We start from the raw sequence: 19,781 nt of genomic DNA on the forward strand, positions 1-19,781 counted from the left end.
GTGCAGTAATTTCCGCTAAAATTGTCCAGTTAAGTGGTAGCAGCGAAATGCCGGTTGTTTGGTTTTTGTCTGTTTTCTCACCCCCACATCCAACAAATTCTCCACTCACATGAGAGAAATAGGGTTGGGTAGCCCTTGTGGGTAGCCAAATTATGAGGGACAGCAGTGGCGGATCCAGGATTTTCAAAAGGGGGCGCATTTTCCCGATGAAAATTTTGACTAGCTAAAAAAGGGGTATCCAACCAAAAATCAAGCACTTGGATTTACCAGTGAGGGGCGGGGATGGAAAATGAAAAGGAGGCATCCACGCTATATAGAAGTACATCATGGCACAGACGATCTGCATGGTACAGTTCTGGGTTAGATAAATATATTCAGGGGGAGGCTGAAGCGGAGATAATGAATAGGGAAAAGGGGAAGGTAGGGAGAAAACAACAACAAGAAGAATGAGAGAATGAAAATAAATGAATACTTTTATACCTTTTTCTCGATAAGAAGAAAATGCTATGCTTTGGAGCGGCTTTCTTTGTTCTTTTCTCAATAAAACAAAAATTCTATGCCTTGGAACGAAAATTTAAAATGGGGGTCCCTTCCGCGGCACATACCTACTATGCATTATATACTGAATGCCCCCCGGGGGGGGGGGCTTGGTCGCAATCAAGGGCGTATGATGGTTTGAGCATGGTGCACATAATTTATCCTGGGGAGGTGGAACTAAAGTACGGGGTTCACTTTTTTAGGAGGTGGAACAAAAGTTTGGAAAATCAGCTGTTGAAACTTGAAAGCAGAAGAAGCGGTTCGTGTTTTGCTCACAGTGTCGGAACTCCTTTGCCTCAGCACCGGGAGGCCTATTTTGCGTTACAAATGTAAAGAAGAATTAGAATTGTACACTGTAAAAATAATTTAAACAACACTGTTTACAATATGTGAATCCAAATTTGTTTAAACATTTTTTAAAACAAGTGTTTAAAATCTTAAACAACCATGCTTGAATTATTGATGATTAAATATTTAAACTTTATCCTTTTGTTGTTTAAGATTTTAAACATGCATTTGTTAAAAATGTGTGAACAACTATAAATGTGCGATTCACATAGTAAACAGCGTTGTTTGAATTAGTTTTAACTAGTGTATATCCACATTTCGGATGGGGAGGGGGTGAAAAAAATGACGAAATTGGGAGTGAATAAGCCCGCAAATTGATCATATTCTTTGTTTAATGATATCTTTAGTCAAGTGCTTTTTGATGCTTTTTCAAACATACTTTTGCCTTGCATATTGTACATTTTTCAAGCTGTCAAATTTATTTCGAGGAGGAGGGGGCAAATCGATACGTTTCCCCAAAAATATTTTTATGGGGCAATCGATCCCCTGTCCCCACTGATCGCGACCTAAGAGTTATTTGACTCTATTCTCTACAATACTCTATTGTGGAATAGAGAATCGAAATACAGAATTGAACATTAAAATTTGTTGATTGTGTAGTGTAATGAAGAGTTAAAAGTGTATATCCACATTTCAAATGGGAGGGGGTTAAAAAAATTATATATCAAAATTTCGCCGAATTAAAATAATGACGAATTTGGAGTGAACTGCGCCAAAAATTGAGTACATTCTTTGTTTAATAATAATTATTCTTAGTTAAGTGATTTCCAATGCTTTTCAAACATACTTTTGCCTTGCATATTATACAGTTTTCAAGCCTGTCGAATTTACTGGGGGGTGGGTCGTTATGTTTTTCCAAAAATATTTTCATGGGGCGATCAGCCCCCCCCCCCCGCCCCAACTGATCGCCACTATGTTTAGAGTTATTTGACTCTATTCTCTACAATACCCTTTTGTGAAATAGAGAATCGAAATAAAGAATTGAAAATTAAAATTTTGTAAATGTATATAGACACCGATGTGCTGCACTGGGCAGTGATATCGGGTCACGTTTTATCATACAGGTTGACTATGGAAGTTCATAATAAAGTTCACCTATGGATAGCTTTCACTTCGAAATTATCTCCCCGGTCACCATATTCCCTCATTATATATTTAAGGGGAGTTGGATGGAGTAAAAACGCTAAAATGTGAAAATATCGCTGTTAAAGTTAATGTGTTTTTTTGTTTTTGTTATTTGCTTTTTTGCTCGTTTACTCACGTAATAAAACGCCTGTATCCAGTCTTGTCCCATTATCGTAAAGTGAAATAACATGCACTGATAGGCAGTAGACGTAAAGACAAAATGTTTATGACAAATATTTTCAGTTATTTTGAATATGTGATTTTTTTTTTCGTCCGATCGCTTCGCTCCCTTACCTCACCATAGGCTACAAAGCAAGTTTTTTTTTTCACTATGGAATTTCCATATCATTGTAATGTAGATTTCGGTAGATTTACTTGGCATAAAATTAAATTGTAATATCTTATTGACAAATTTTTATGTATATTTTGAAAAATTAAAATGTTGTACAACGGCCCATGGAATATAGTAATGATAATAATAGTGTATATTTGTAGACCGCACGCACCGTCAGTAGACGCTCATGGCGCTAGCCGAGCAACAGTTCTCTTTTACAATGGAAAAATGAGATTTTATATAAATTTATATAAATACTACACAAGAACCATGAACAAGTACAATGTAAGAAAAATAATTTCACATCTGCTTCATCCACCCCAACCCATCCATCAGCCCATCATCATGCGGAACTCAGTGCCCTCTAGCTGCCCCGTAATTAAAAAACAAATAGAATTTGAAAGATTTTAAAGACCTCCACTTCTAATTTTTAGCACTATATGGCGTCTCGAATGACGACCGGAGACACGTCGTCCCCCCCCCCCCCGAAAAAAAATCAAATTCATCATTACACTCGTGACTCGAAATTAGCTGATCGCTTCCATCGATCCATCGATTTAAAACAAAAAGATCATGCATATCGCCGCCCCGCCCCCTGTTTGTATAGATGACGGCCCCCCCCATCTATAGACCACTGATCAGTGCTAGACCAACGCCAAGTCAGAGAAATAACGAACTACGAGGGTCGGAGCTGCTTTGACGTCATATTCCGAGGATATAGGGCGCCATCTTAGGTAAATAAAGGAACATAAAGTTTAATGTTTTGGTTCACCGCAGAGGAAACGTCCAGGAAAGGGACATTTTGAAGCCAGAATTTCATATATTCTAGACCAAATTATGCAATTATAATATGGTGAGAGTATAGCAAAATGACTATTTTGCCGAAGAAGAAAGTTCAGCAGGAGAAAAGGGGCGCAGAAAGCGGTGAAAATCACCAACATCATGGACACAACAGTCATCACCATCATGCACATAATTTAGGACATTCTGTATCGCATTCTTCAGGAGAATCGAGGGGAGGAGCAAGGCCAAAATCAAGAAATTCGCCGCCTCGTTGGAATGCAAATAACCAGAGAGACGATAGACTGAGTAACCATGATGCAAGGACTAGTTATGATTCTCAAGAAAGGAGGGAAAATTCTCATGGAGGACATTCAAGCAACAAAAGGGCGAGGCACCGGTCGTCGCCTCAACACGAATACAACGATTTTGAATATGATCACGCAGGAGTTGCGTGGACTCAAAATAATTCGGCGAACTCACAAGCCAAAATAGGAGGCTCAAGTCCAAGAGAAAGAGAGCAAGACGAAGAAGCTGACGCTGTTAATAGTGGTGATGAGCATGATGACAATACAGAAAATACAGAGAATATAGAAGAGGTATATTATAGAGTCTGAAAAAAACAGAATGTCTTTAGATTCTAAATCTAAATTTTAACGTAGATGTAACCCCACTTAATAGGGCCTAACACATTTACAGGACAAGTCCACCCTAACAAAAAGCTGCTGTGAATAGAAAAATCAGACAAGCATAGCACTGAAAATCTATGGAAATCCGATCTTAAATAAAGTAATGACATTTTAAAAGTTTGCTTAATTTCACAGAAAGAGTTCCATATGCACCCCCATTAAAATAACAAAAGATTGTGAAAAAAAATCATTCCTCCCTGAAATTGTTAGATTCCATCGATCTAGCATTTTGTGGTTCAAACAAGAGGGTCCTAATTGTCGAATTAGTAAAAAATTGAAATAGTGTATAGTGCAAACAATGAAAAACAAAAATAGTGATTGAGTGACACATCGACCCATTTGCATATCAAATGTCATAATTTCTTATTTTACATCTTTTGATGAAGTTTTCAGTGTTGTTTGATTTTTCTCTTTTTATTCAAATAAACTTTTTTCTGGGGTGGACTTGTGACTTGTGATGTCATGAAACAAAACCTTTATTGTTAAGAGATTTTTCTGGGGTGGACCTTTAAAATGGCCCAGAGACTGTACTGAAAATAAACAGGTATAGTCTACTGCTAGTTATTTCTTTTTTTTTTATTTTATGGATACCTTGGATGTAGGCATATGAAGTTAAACAAAATTTGCCTCTTGTTGACTTCTCATTAAGAATTTATACTTAATGGCACTGTACAGCAAAATTTCATATGAATCAGAAATAAGCGGTAGAGTAGGATATAGTACCCCTATATGTTTTGATATGAATTCCATGTGAAAATTTGCCATTTTCTCAAATGGTTACTGAAAATTTCACATATTCAACAAAAGAAAATATTTAGTTGCATGGGCCATCAAAATTGGCTATGTGCCTTTTATGTGTATAGCTGTGTGTAGATTGTGATGTCATGAAACAAAACCTTTATTGTTAAAAGTGATTTTTTTTGTCATGCCCGCACAGATACTTTTTTCCCCAAAATTTTTGCTTTTCCAAATATTATTTCTATTTCTATTTAGTTTTCAACTAAATAGAGTGTGTGCATGCACATTAAACACGCAAACAAACAAATAAATGGTAGATTTTCTGGTTAAGACACATGTGTATGGTGCAAAAAGATCACAAATGAAAAAAAGAAGGATATATGTTTTGAAAATGGAGCAAGCCCCTTGCCCCCCCCCACAACGAACAACAAAGAATTTGGTTTCTGGAGTGCCATACTTGCATGGAGCAGAAATTTTCTTGATAATGCGCATGCCGCATGGTATATACTATAGAGTTTACAGTTGTACTGTACTTGTAATGTTCAGGAGAAAACAGAATGGACCAAGCAGGTAGACACATTTGGTTGAAAATTTTCTTCAAACTTTACTTTTTCAAGATAGCATGTTTACAAAATGATTGCCTGAGTTTGAATTCACAATGATGATGACAGTATCTACAATTACAGCAAAGTGAAATTTTCATACAAAATGAATCGACCCCCCCCCCCTAAAAAAAATTGTAGCCTACATAATATACTAAAGTGCTATAATGTGAGTGCAAGATCATGCCATCATGAATGGGAAACTTGGTAATGATAGTTGTATTGCCTGGGCTATAAAACTTTAAACATCAGATTTCAGGGCTGCCAACTCTCACTCATCGAGAGTGAGGCTCGCTCATTTTGGTCCTTTCTCACTCTAAAATTTTATTTCATTTGCATCAATTGCATGCATTTCTATTGATCTCACTCATTTTGACCCGTGAATTATATCATTAGCCTGTGGGAGTCTCACTCTCAACGAGCTATCCAACCTTGGTACCGCTGAGATTTTGTATATTTTAACATCTCTATGCACAGATTATACCTGTAGACAATAGTACACTTACAGTATGCCATGATGTAACTGCTATGTACTTGAATATAAGCACCCTCTTGATTCAGTTCCAAATGTGAGGTTATTGCATTGCTGTCTTTGCCAAAAATTACTTTTACATGTATGATTATATACTAAGTTTGGACATGCTGTGAGAGCAGCCGCTTTAACCATATTAAATTTGCTCATTGCATCAATAGTGAGTACAGATGTCTGATCAGCATGTATCTGTTAAAACTGATCAGTTGATGGTCATTTTTGCACAAGTTAATCCAAAGGACCCTTTTCCTATTGTAGCCGCAATACATGTATGTAGACCTGTGCACTAGAATAGTGATATTACCCTTGAATATAAAAGAAAAGTCATTGGATATACTTGAATGGTAAGGTCTTCTGAGTCCTCTGAGTATGAAAGAGGAAAGTGTAGCCTTTGTTTTCACCTACATGTAGTCTCAAACTGTGATCAGTCATGCATTATTAGCTGTAATAATGCATACACTTTCACAGATGACAAGTTAATTTGGAAAAAAAATACTGGAGAAAATTCACAATAGGCTATGGGAATTTCTGTTGAATTTTGATTAAATTCAGATGTACAGTAAGAAAGTTCAAGCATTTTTTTTTCTCAAAACATATGGTGGCCTGGATGCAAATGAGGGTCGACTATTAATTAAAGATGACACTCAGTGTTTTTTTATGTTTGTATGCCTATAAGATGTCTGTAAGTATGTGTTATAAACTGTTAGGAAAGGATCTCAAATAAAATCACAATAAAAATTTTATGAAGATTTTACATAGTCTATTAAAATGGAATGGAGCTACATGTATGCCTTGTTGAATAATAAAAAAATCTAAATTGTAAATAACTAAAATTAGATAATTCATAAAATAAAGTAAAAAAAAAAAATATTGAGTCTATTGGGCCTTATCGTACTTGCATCCTGCTTACATGTAAGTGGTGCATAATTGATTTGTGCAAATAAGCAAAACCGTACAGTGTATAATATCTTACTATACATCCAAGTTCAATAAAATGTTAGTGCTTCATGTATGTTTCATTTTCCCTAAGCTTTGGGAGTTTTGTTGAGGTGCTCTTGACCATTGAACGTGTATACTGTATCTTTGATTTTAAAAAAAATGGCTCACTTACATTACATGCTTTAAATGAAAAATATAAATCAAATTTTGAATCTTATATAGATCTGTAAATACATAGAATTTGCATTAATTTGGTTGAATCTCTTAGGGTGGTAGGACCACTATTGACTAAGTATTGCAGAGATCTGTTTGACTTTGGCAAAACTTGACTCACATTTACACATGTACACACTGTACTTACATAGTAGAATCGTTTTGCATATTCTGGTCTGCAAATATCCTTTGACCCCCACTGTAGGCAATATTTCAACTTATCGACAGTATTTACAGTCTAAATACTTTTGTATGGTTTTGAAAGAATTGTATTTCTTCTCTTTCTTGTTTACATGAAGGTGAATTTATTATTTTTTTCTTTTCCATTGCTTACATTAGATTGAAGAACGGTTTGCCCGAGCCTTGAAGGAAAAGAAAGGTTTCATCATCAAGATCATGGTTCCTGATGGAGCCTGTCTATTCAGATCAGTTGGTAAGAGCCATTCGCTTTTTAAAGTATTTTGATTAAACATATTACTTTTTCATCAGTTTTATTTATATTTTTTTCTGTCACCACTATTATTAATTACTTCATGTTATGCACAGTGATAACAAACAAAATTTGTATTTTATTATATGAAATAAGAAATATTTTTATTTTCTCGTCATTGTCATGTGAAGTTTCATTCCTCCCTAAACACGTGGAATTCCATTATTTTAACATTTTGTGCTTCAGGCAAGGATGTCCTAATTTTCTAATTCGTAAAAATTGAAATATTGTATAATTCAAACAATAAAAAACAAAAATAGTGAGTGAGTGACATCATCGACTCTCTCATTTAGATGTAACTGGCTCGTTCATATAATTATTTTGTTGAAAATAAGCGAAACTTTGAAATGTCATAACTTTCTTATTTTACATCCGATTTTGATGAAATTTTCAGCATTGTGCTTGTCTGATTTTTCTCTATTGATTCAAATCAACATTTTTCTGAGGTGGACTTGACCTTTAAAGTATTAGTATGTTATTTATGTATTTAATTCTTATACTTCTCAATTGATAAATGATTAACTACTGCACAATGGCACTTCTTTTTAATCACAGCTGATCAGGTTTATGGAGACCAGGATTGGCATGCAATTGTACGCGGGCACTGTATGGACTACATGGTAAGAATAATTTAGAAAAATACATTTTGTTGAAAAAATTTGCAAGTTTCAAAACAGTGTTCAAATTTCATTTCCAAAATGCCGTAGAAAGAATACATACATGTACACATTTGTTGTTTTTCATCATTAAATTAGCCTAACCTAAATAGTTCTGCAAAGGGTACAATGTACATATATAAAAAAAAACACAATACATGTATGTAGCTTACTGCTAGTCAATTACATGTACACACAATTGCATAGACATGTAACTGCATTTTATTGAAACAGAGCTGTTGAAACAGCATCAGAATACATGTAACTTTGTTGGTAAATTTCTGTTTCTTTCTCTAAATGTATTTTTCTTTTTGTTTAGACAAAAAATGCAGATTACTTCTCCCAATTCATCACTGAGGATTTTCCAACTTACATTGGGCGTAAGCGGCTAGACAGTTGTCATGGTAACCATGTAGAGATGCAAGCCCTGTCAGAGATGTACAATCGCAACATAGAGGTCTACATGTACAGTACAGGTATGTTGTCGATGTTGGTGTAGTCCATTTCTGTTGTGCCGAATTTATTCTTAGATTTTCTATTTGTTTAGCACATGGAGACTTGAACCTTGAAGTCTAATGTACATGTAAATTGAACTAGACTAAAAATGTCTTTAGTAACTTTTGCAAATGAGAGTAAAATGTAGGCTTCTCATAAGACAGGTCTTAGTGGTAACATATTGTTAACATTTCTTTGAAAGTCAACTAATTAGGTAGGGTATTGCAGTTTGGTTACTTATGGTCAGTTGCTCAAAGTCCCCTTTTTCGTCCTGTTAAATCAATTACACTGAAATAAATGTTTATAATTCCACTTAAAAGAAGAATATTTTCTGTTTAAAGACCGTTCTGGAATGAAGAACTGAATAAATACCAACATGAAATATTATTCATTTCTTAACCTTTATTTGAAATCACCTTATGAAATCAATCGTATAATTATTTTCAGAACCTATCAACACATTTCATACCCTGAACAAGACAGACAATGATCCTATACGTGTGAGTTATCATCGTAATGTTCATTACAACTCTGTTGTCAACCCGCACAAGGCTACAGTAGGAGTTGGTTTAGGCATGCCCTCATTTGTGCCTGGGGTAAGTAGCGAGCTGTAGCTATCTCTGGCACTCCTTTAATTACATTGTGAATAAATCAAGTTGAATGGTCAAAAGCAAGTTTTCTTTGACAAGCTTCCCACCATATGACTTTATCATCTTGACATAAGCTTTTGTTTTAGAAGGTTTTTTTAAGTGTCTTAACAAGCCTATGAAATGGAAATAAAAATTGGAGGTATTTCATTTTAAATGCAAAAATAGTGCATGTGAATATAATGTGTAGAAGTCACTCTATCTCAATTTCAATTAATATAACAATATGTTCAAGGAAAAGTTAAACCTGATGAGGAAGTATAACCTTACAGCAAGTGTATTTTTATATAAAACAGTAACATGAGAAAACTTGTTTAAAGAGTTTGGCGAAAATCCATCTTTGAATATTAAACATGATTATGGATCTTTTATGCTTTGTAGTGATGTCACATGCAAGCATTACATACTTTCATTCTACCATTTTCTAAGAAATTGTGTCAAATGATTACTGAAAATGTTTTTCTCAATGAATCGTGTATGAAACAGTAATCATACATGTAAATCACATGATATATGGGGCGTCTGCTCACATGTGACAGCACAAAATCAAAACTTCAATAATTTCATCTTTTTTCTTTGATGGATTTTCATCTTCAATTTTGCGCTTCTCCAACTTGTCTGTTTTTTTTTTAATCAACTTGATGGGAGGGTGATCTTGCAAAGTCTTAACCCTAATTCTCCTGGGGGGGCATAATGCCCCCCCCCGACAATTTTCGCGATATGTCCGCTGCGTAAAATTTTTTGACCTCCCCACTTGCTGACTTTTTACTTTCAAGTCTCGCTCAAATTTTGAGACCAAATTTGTGACACCCGGGTACGCGGTTATGACATTACGCAACATTATGTAAGTGCATGTCAGACCCAAAATTGCTCAAAAACATGATTCCATGTACAAATCCAATGCAAATTGTGTATTTAGCCAAAATTAATAAATGAATCATTATTTCTACTTTAACTGATTAAACTTAAATTGATTTTGCCTTGTTTATGATCAGAATTAAGTCTGGAACAATTTCCATCAAAGAAACAATAAAAAACAAAAAGTAAAAAAAACAAAGAAATACATAATAAATTTAAAAAACAATAAAATAAGAAATCGGTCTTGGTACCAGAATTTTTTTCATTTCCAATTGTTAGGAATGCTAAAAAGAATACTTTCACAAAAAATAGCATTCTAGGAGCTATATTTAGTGAATCAGAGCAAAAAGTATGATTACATGAATAAATTAGCATAATTAATTCATATAAAATAAAAGAAATTAATTCAGTAAAATTTACCAATGCAACAGCGTAGAACAGTCATTCTCTACCATCATGCAAATTTTCGTCATGATCGCGCAATCCGCGGCTGAGATCTTAAGGGGGGCCATAACTTTTTAACTAAACTAGATTAAAAGTGGATCATGCCCAAAAGTATGTGCCCCGTAAGACTTTCAAAGTCATTTGATACTATATTCATATCTTTCTCACTCTATTCCCAGCTGGCAGACAAGACTCTGATGCGAGAAGCCATTCATATATCAGAGAAGTCTGCCATTGAGCAGACAATGTTACAGGACAAACTGCTAGCTACTGACTGGGAGGCAACTAATGAAGCCATCGAGGAACAAGTCGCCAGGGAATCCTTTGTTCAGTGGCTGAAAGACAATGAGAAAAGAGCACAGAAGAAAGCAGTATGTATATTTCTTTATTCTACTTTAATAATCAGTAGTCTCTTCAAGTTGTATATTGGAGAAACTAACATTATGGTGATGCAGAACCCAAACAGTCGAGTGTTTGATGTATGTACCAAATATTGTATCTAGTCCCTCTAGTGTGATATTGAGATTTGATTTCCCCCTAGAAGTACTTGCACTATGCACAGAAATGGTTAGGTATATAGTACCGTATATGTATCCAACTGGAATTTCCTTTCAATTTTTTTTTACACCTTAAGGTGTGAAGGAGCAGAAATTAGATTCTCACATGTTTACTTGTAATTGTTTAATTTCATGAAAGGTCTTGTTTATATGAAAGAGGATGGTGTATATATGCAGGAAAGATGTGATTTCAAATTCAACTAAATATTTAGATGAAAATGAATTTAAAAGGTCACAGAGGTCTATTGGAAAATATATGCTGTGGTGCATAAAAATATTAGTGAATCTTAAAGCTGGTAGGAAACACAATTTTTTCCTTGTATACTAAACTTGTAGCTCCCTGCAACGGCCACCTGTAGTTCTGCACCTCCCGACTCTCCCCCAGGATGGTGGGGTGAGGCCAACCAAACGTCTGGTGGTGGGAGCAAAGGTAGTCATCATTCTGGTGGCAAACACCCAAGTGGAAAGCACCCCAGTGGAAAACACCCCAGCTCCCATCATGCCCTGAGCGGTCATCACTCCAGTGGTCACTTGGTCACTCCACACCATCAGAGTGGTCATCTGGTCTCTCCACATCACCCCCACCATCCGAGTGGACGTCTATCACCAAGGAACAGGGGAAGTGGCAGTGGGTCCAGACCAAACAGTCCTGAGAGACTTGAGGCAGCAAGGTTAAGACCGCTATCACCAAATTCAATTCGGAGCAGGAATGCAGAGAAGAAGGCTCAACAGCAACAGCAGCAACAACAGGTTGTCTCAAAAGCAGGTGAGAAAATAAAGAGTTTGTTTTTTATTAACGTGTAGGGGTCACTTTTCCGACAGTGAGTTTGGTATCACCATTTCAACAAATACATTCTATTTTAATTTTTTTTTTTTCAATTTCAATAAGTTTGTTTGCAAGGTTTATCTAATCCAAGTAATCATGTTGAACAAATTTTAGATCACCAAGTCATTGTATATTGTCAAGTATATTCTGTATGGTGTTTAATGTGAAATAATGAAATGAAATTGCAGGACTTCATTTCATTTCATTTCTGAGCTGTTAAGGAAAAGGGAAAAGAAGCAAAGATATTTCATGAATAGCTATTTAGGGACCGTCAAAAAATAAAAAAGAATTGGACATAAGAGTAATCAAGTATCATTGAACATCCTGTGCAAGTTTCAGGTCTCATGACTGAGGACAAAGGTTATTTAAGGTCAATGAACTTTGGCCATGTTGGGGGGTATTTGTTGAATTACCATCATAACTCTGAAAGCTTATGGGTCTGATTCATAAAGTTTGGACATGATAGTAATCAAGTATCACTGAACATCCTGTGCGAGTTTCAGGTCACATGACCAAGGTCAAAGGTCATTTAAGGTCAATGAACTTTGGCCATGTTGGGGGTATTTGTTGAATTACCATCATAACTCTGATGTTAATGGATCTGATTCATAAAACTTGGTTATAAGAGTAATCAAGTATCACTGAACATCCTGTGCGAGTTTCAGGTCACATGACTAAAGTCAAAGGTCAATTATGGTCAATGAACTTTGGCCATGTTGGAAGTAATTCTTAAATTGCTGTCATATCTTTCAAAGTTTATCGATATAGTTCATGAAATATGGACATAGGGGTAATCAAGTATCACTGACAAGTCTTAGGACACATGATCAAGGTCAAATGTCATTTAGGGTCAATGAACGTAGTATTGTATCCCCATCATATGAAATGTGTTCTTTTATGAATGATTATTTTATAGTGTATTTCAAAGTCGGCACTGCTGCTATATTGAATCACCTAATGCCGGTGAGACTGCCAGAGGCGCTCCACTTGTTGTTTTAAACACCCCTCCCCCATGCATTATTTTGAAACAGATCGTCCCACGACAAGTGGTCACATCTCAAATCCAGCTTCTCCACAAGGCGCCCATGCCAGGGACACAGCTAGCCCCAAGGCAGGTCCCAGTGGCTACAATCCATCGAGTGAATCTACCGGAACAGGTGGAAGGATGGAAGATATACCACCAGAAGAGTTTGGTGAGTCAAGATTATATCAGCAGCCAGTGAGATTGAATGCAGATATTGTACATTTATATTTGACTTTGACACATTTTATACAGTTTTTCTATTGGTGTAATGAGCTATATTTTATATGTAGAAGCCAACAGTTGACTGTTCTTCTTTGCCAATGTAAATTTGTATAGACTGTAAGATCCTATCCTCCACATGAACTTTTTTTGGTGGTGGCCCGTTCGGGCAACCAAAACCTTCAAATAATTTTTTTTGGTGGCCCGTTAGTAAAGTTTGGTGGCCCGAAAAATATAAAGAAAAACAATAATTAAAAATGAATAAAACAAATTTGCAGCCACTACCACTAAGTTACTTCCACTTTGCACATCTTGTATGTAAATCGTGCTTGCAGTCATTTTACTATGCTTATTGATTTGTGGTAATATATAAATTGCTTTATCATTGCAAATATGAAATGATTGAAAGAGAACAAAAGAATTGTATTGTTCCCAGGTATTATTATAGCAGGAGAAAATCACAGAAAAATATGTTGAAAAATAAGAAAAATGCATAAAAGGGGGAAACAAATATAATTTTTTAAATTGTATATTGAAAAAAAGAAAAAAAAAATTATAAAATAAATAAGTGAAATACAACGAAAAGAAAAAGAACAGAACAAGAAAAAAAAGAAAATGAAAGAAAAATGAATAAGACAAAATTGATGAAAAATGGGGAAAATTGTTTTTATTATTCAGTAGAAACATATTCTTTAATCAGGCATATTCAATGGGAAGGGGTATAAATGGTTTAGTCACTATAAAAAAATGAAAGAAAAAAATAAGAAAACGGCAAAAGTTATATCTGGAAAAACAGTGAGAAAAGTCCTTCCTACATTTGACAAAATGATGGAAAATTCACATTTCATATCAATGAAATGCCTTCCCAAAATATTTACTTCCTTTAAGAGTGGTTTAAGAAGTCATTTATAAACAAAAAAGAAAGAAGCTGTCTGTTATTTTTGGCTAGAAACGACACAGCTTCAAAAGAAACCAAATATCAACATACATACAAATGCACACGTGGGACTGTGATGTACTCACCTATGAGTTTTATGTGTATTAATGCATTTGGAAAATCGGACTTTTTGAGTCAAAAGAGAGGTCATAATTCCTCTTTTTAATGCTTGCTAATAATCAGGATTTAGTAATATGGACTGTAGAAGGGCATTTCATTGGTGTAAAATGTGACTTTGACGTAGATTTTCAAAGTTCTGTGGAAGATTTCTTAGCAGTAACATTTTGTATCGCAGAGCTCTGAATAGTCTGCTAGCGCACAGCTAGCTATAGCTGCAGTGGTTTCATGCATGCAAGCTCACGTACGCCAGACGGCCGGCGCAGCGGGCTGAATAGTACTGTATGCTGCAGTAGTGCAGTGGTAGGCCTCCATACTGTCATGACTATGCAATCTTTGTGTGTGTGTATTTGTGTGTAGATTGACAAAAAGGGCGCATGACGAATTGGCTTGCAATTTCAACTGTAGAAAGTTGATAAATGCGTGCAAAATCGGGAGAAAAATTGCGCTACTTTGAAAATTATTGGTTGCCCGATTCGGGCCACCAAAACTTAACATATTTCAATAATGGTTGCCCGAGGTGAATTTCTGGTGGCCCCGGGCCACCGGGCCACCGCTAATGTCGAGCCTTGCTGTAAGATCCTTTTCTACCTCACATTTACATTTGACACAGCCAATGTCATATATTCTATTACCAGTATGACATGCCTTAAAAAACCCCATAAAAGTACTTGAGTGTTTTCTGTTATATCTGCCTCTTTAAGTAATTCATTTGTAATTGGATCTATAACGTAAGTTATTTTTATAAGTCAAATAATGTCAAAACAATTATGTACATTAGATTGTGCAAACATAATTGATTTACCTCTTCAAAGTCAAATTTTTGTCTCTCCCGCGAAGCAGAGTGAGACTATAGGCGCCACTTTTCCGACGGCGACGGCGGAGTCAACATCAAATATTAACCTGAGGTTAAGTTTTTGAAATGATGTCATAACTTAGAAAGTATATGGACCTAGTTAATAAAACTTGGCCATAAGGTTAATCAAGTATTACTGAACATCCTATTAGAGTTTCATGTCACATGACCAAGGTCAAAGGTCATTTAGAGTCAATGAACTTAGACCATGTAGGAGGAATCAACATCGAAATCTTAACCTGAGGTTAAGTTTTTGAAATGTCATTATAACTTAGAAAATATATGGACCTAGTTCATGAAACTTGGACATAAGGTTAATCAAGTATCACTGAACATCCTGCATGAGTTTCACGTCACATGACCAAGGTCAAAGGTCATTTATGGTCAATGAACTTTGGCCGAATTGGGGATGTCTGATGAATTCCCATCATAACTTTGAAAGTTTATGGATCTGATTCATGAAACTTGGACATAATAGTAATCAAGCATCACTGAACATTTTGTGCAAATTTCAGGTCTCATGATTAAGGTCAAAGGTCATTTAAGGTCAATGAACTTTGGCCATGTTGGGGGAGTTTGTTGAATTACCATCATAACTCTGAATGTTAATGGATCTGATTCATAAATCTTGGTTATAAGAGTAATCAAGTATCACTGAACATCCTGTGCGAGTTTCAGGTCACATGACCAAGGTCAAAGGTCAATGAACTTTGGCCGAATTGGGTGTATCTGTTGAATTACCATCATAACTTTGAAAGTTTATGGATCTGATTCATGAAACTTGTACATAAGAGTAATCAAGTATCACTGAACATCCTGTGCGAGTTTTAGGTCACATGATCAAGGTCAAAGGTCATGTAAGGTCAATGAACTATGGCCATGTTGGTTTTTTTTTGTTGAATATCCATCATATCTCTGTAAGTTTATTGGTCTAGTTCATAAAAAGTGGACATAATTGTAACCATGTATCACTGAACATCTTGTGCGAGTTAGAGTAGTATTCAAAGTCAGCACTGCTGCTATATTGAACCGCGTGATGCAGGTGAGACGGCCAGAGGCATTCCACTTGTTTGTAGTTCAACTACTGTTTCAAGAGTTGTGAATTTGAAGAGAATCTTGCATGTTCTTTCCATTTCAATACCCTACACTCCTGCATCTTGTACATGTGGACTTCAATTGCTGATTTTATTTATTTTAATCTGATCTTTGTTGTTTGTAGGTATATCTGAATGGGAGTCTGAGGATGCGATCCTAGCCTCAATTCTTGCCCAATCTCATCAGGAGTACCTAGACACCCTCATACGTAGCACTCACAAGGACACCGACTCGGACAGTTGACCTGGAAGACCATGTCTCATTTCACTCTGATCTCTTTCAAACACTGATTTATGGCAAGCCAACTTCCCCTCTCCATCAACATACATTAGAGCCTGTTCGTGTTTCCAATGTCATAGAACATATCTTCACTTTTGCCCCTATTTTAGTATTATTTGTTCATATTTAGTTGGTTCTGGTTCTGGTTTTTCTCAGTTTTCCTTATTTGTGGAATTGAAATGTTACTGGAATCACACTGCAGTTTTAGTCATCAAGAGGATTATCAAAGAAGACAATTTTTGACAATTAACATACTATCAAGATAAACAAAATAATATCAAATATCTTGCTGCAAAGCGAATGGACCAAGTTACAAGCAATATAAGCATATCAATGGGAATGGTATTATCAGAAGCTGATCTATAGGTTATATCTTTTTTAGATGCAGACTAATGGCTGGCTTTGTGCAGAATGTTATTTTTTATGTTCGTAAAGATTAAATGAATGAATTCTTCCATTTTTATCACTTATAACTTTTATTACCATGATACTAAAAACTGCTTATCACACATAATTTTTGTTTACATTTTGAATTCATGTATGTAGTTTCCATGCCATGCATTTTCATACTTGTTTTTATAGAGCTTTCACTTTAGCTGTAACTAGAAATTTGTAGTTAGTGGTCAACTCTAAGCAGGCCGGGCTTTTACAGTTCTATGGCCCCAAAATTCACCTCCAGCGGAAAGGTTGCGGAAAAAGTTGGGGATAATTACCCCCATCCCCTGGTTGCTTTAGGGCTACGATATACGTACATGTTGTTTTATCATTACCCAAATCAAATTATCATTATGATCTAGCTATTGTTTCAGTCCTTCATGTGATTGTTTATTGGTGTAGTATTGATTTTTAAGGAACCCTACAGGTTGAATTCAATTGACAAGGGCTGTACATTTACATATTTGTGCATATATATGAATGAAAAGAAATCTTGTGAATTGAGATGGACTGAGGTTCCATCAAAAAAAATATTGTCCCACGCAACCAAAACAAATTGATGGAATTCCCAAAGGATGTAGAAATTGCAGACTCTCATGGAAAGGAGAAATAGAAGCTTAACAAGAAACAAACTCGATGGAAACAAGAAAGCATTCAAACCAGCATTTCTCACCAGTGAAAGGTTTGATGGTTTCATGGTCAGTCAAACAAAAATAGATGATAGTCTTGAAAAAAAATTTAGATATGTATCTCATGTGTGACAGTGATGCTACAAATCATATTCCATCAAATTTGCATGAAATCAGTATATTTATTGCAATCATTTCCATTTGATCATGTAAGGAATAAATTGTGTACAGGTGGAGGCGGACAATGTCAGTGTGAAATGATTACCAAATACATTATTTGTTCAATCTTGGAAATATTGGAAACTCACCCAAACTTACGAAGAGTTTTATTAAATTGGAAAGTTTAAGTTCATACCTTTCATACCAAATTATTGAAATTTAAAGTTGGGTTCAACTATGTTTTCTTTGAAGGTTATGACGAGTAGAGGTAGCTAGAGGACCATAGCATAAAACTGATTATAAGAGGTCTCATACTGTCAAAATTCCATGAAGCCACCCATGAAAATCATCAATTAATTGTTTTTGCTTTACTAATCCTTTCAGAAAAATGTTCGAATCCTAACACATCAATGGTCATAGTCTATGTTATGCTCTGGTGATTTCTGTTGCAAGCTTTTTGAAATAGAATCTGAACGTGGATGGCACACATATTCAGAGAACGGAACGCTCAGTGGTCTGTTTTTTTTACACGACTGTATTGCTTTGAAGGAGACCTAGGTATAAGACTCAATGTTTGTATTTTACAAATCTCATTTCAGTATACAGTATGTTATACAAAGTAGTTGAATATCCAAAGTGCCACCTCTGCAACAACTAAACAATATCTTTTTAAAGCATGCATAGATAATTTGCAGTGTGTAAAATATTTGTTTTATAGGATGGATATGAAATCACACCTGTGGTGTATTAATTTTCTTTAAGGTCAAGTCCACCCCAGAAAAATGTTGATTTGAATAAATAGAGAAAAATCAAGTTGACATAACGCTGAAAATTTCATCAAAATTGAATGTGAAGAAAGATAGTTTTGTAAAATTAAGATAAACTTTAAAATGTCATAACTTTCTTATTTTACCTCCAATTTCGATGAAATTTTCAGTGTTATGTTTTTTGGATATTTTTCTCTTTTTATTCAAATAATTTTTGTTGTTGGGTGGACTTGTCCTTTAAAAATGCCTCACCAGCTTCTTGCATGACCATTTACACTGAGATGTAGAAAGACACATTTAGATGGGGGAGAGATTCTTATAAAATATTCCCCTCCTCAGAATAGCAGCACCAACAAAAAAGTGAAGTGATAATAATCCAATCTATTGTAGATATGATACATGTAGGTTGGTGTCAAATTTATTAAAGGTTGAATTTTGAAATCTGCTGGCACAATTGTTTCTTTAGTTTCCCTTCATTGAATAAAAAAGAAAAGTGCATGATCCAAATTCTAATTTCATTGTCTGTCACAGAAAGAGTCTGTTATATCTTGAAATGAAATAAAATTCAATGTATATTTTTTTTTCATCATGCGCACATCACATTACCCGGGTGGGCCACTTACATTGACGAGTGGATACCATGCGCGACCAAAAAAACACGTAAAAAGGATGTCCTTTTCACGATAGGGTACGTTACGTACGTAACGTGATAAGGGTGTCAAAAACACAAAAATAATGAAAATAGGGTATCTATTTCGCTAGGAAAATTACGTGTTTAGGGTCGAATTTGCGGGGATGATAAAACAAAATTAGAATGTTTTATAAAGGATGTCCTTTTGCCCCAACACTACGTGTTTAGAGTCCTATTTGCGCGAGGTGTAGAAGGTAGGGTCGTACTTAACCAAATAAGGTAAAGCCGACGGCTGAAGGACCCGTAACAATAAAACATTCCTGTACTTGTTTAGGGGTTCATTTCAGGGAATATTTGCCAAGAGTATCGTTTTGTTTCCAATACTTGTTAAGGGTAGGGTTTCACACGCCAATACTTGTTAAGGGGTGCATTTTCAGAATATGGAAATTACGTGTTTAGGGTGCTTTTCGAGACCCCATGGTCGCGCATGGTATCCACTCTTGAATGGAAGTGGCCCCCCGGGTCACATTACCACTTTGTTACACCATATGACTAGTTGGCAGTTTTTTAACATGATTTAACAATGTGTTAAAAATGCATTTGCCACATGATAGATTCATAAAACACCTGTTTTAACCCAGTGTGAAAGTCACTTTCATCGAGAATGCTTCTTGATTAAAAACTGCAGGTAGTATGAAGTGCTAGTATTAGCAATGTGTTGTATTCTTTTAATAGTATTACATATTGATGATTGTCAATGCATGAATACATGTAGTGTGACATACTGACATTGAAAACCTCAGTGATCTGCCATACATTTTGA

At 35.4% G+C, this 19,781-nt stretch overlaps 1 protein-coding gene across 1 annotated transcript; it reads left to right on the forward strand.

Moving 5' to 3' along the window:
• Positions 1 to 3,073: 3,073 nt before the first annotated feature.
• LOC121411319 (OTU domain-containing protein 5-A-like) lies at positions 3,074 to 18,190 on the forward strand. Its single transcript, XM_041603981.1, has 9 exons — positions 3,074 to 3,723; positions 7,177 to 7,270; positions 7,883 to 7,947; positions 8,303 to 8,459; positions 8,926 to 9,074; positions 10,607 to 10,798; positions 11,321 to 11,750; positions 12,842 to 13,003; positions 16,183 to 18,190. Exons 1-9 carry the CDS (start codon positions 3,214 to 3,216, stop codon positions 16,299 to 16,301), a joined length of 1,878 nt encoding a protein of 625 aa, XP_041459915.1. The 5' UTR covers positions 3,074 to 3,213; the 3' UTR covers positions 16,302 to 18,190.
• The last annotated feature ends 1,591 nt before the right edge of the window (positions 18,191 to 19,781 follow it).

The sequence above is a fragment of the Lytechinus variegatus genome, chromosome 3 (assembly GCF_018143015.1).
Source record: "Lytechinus variegatus isolate NC3 chromosome 3, Lvar_3.0, whole genome shotgun sequence".
NCBI lineage: Eukaryota > Metazoa > Echinodermata > Echinoidea > Temnopleuroida > Toxopneustidae > Lytechinus > Lytechinus variegatus.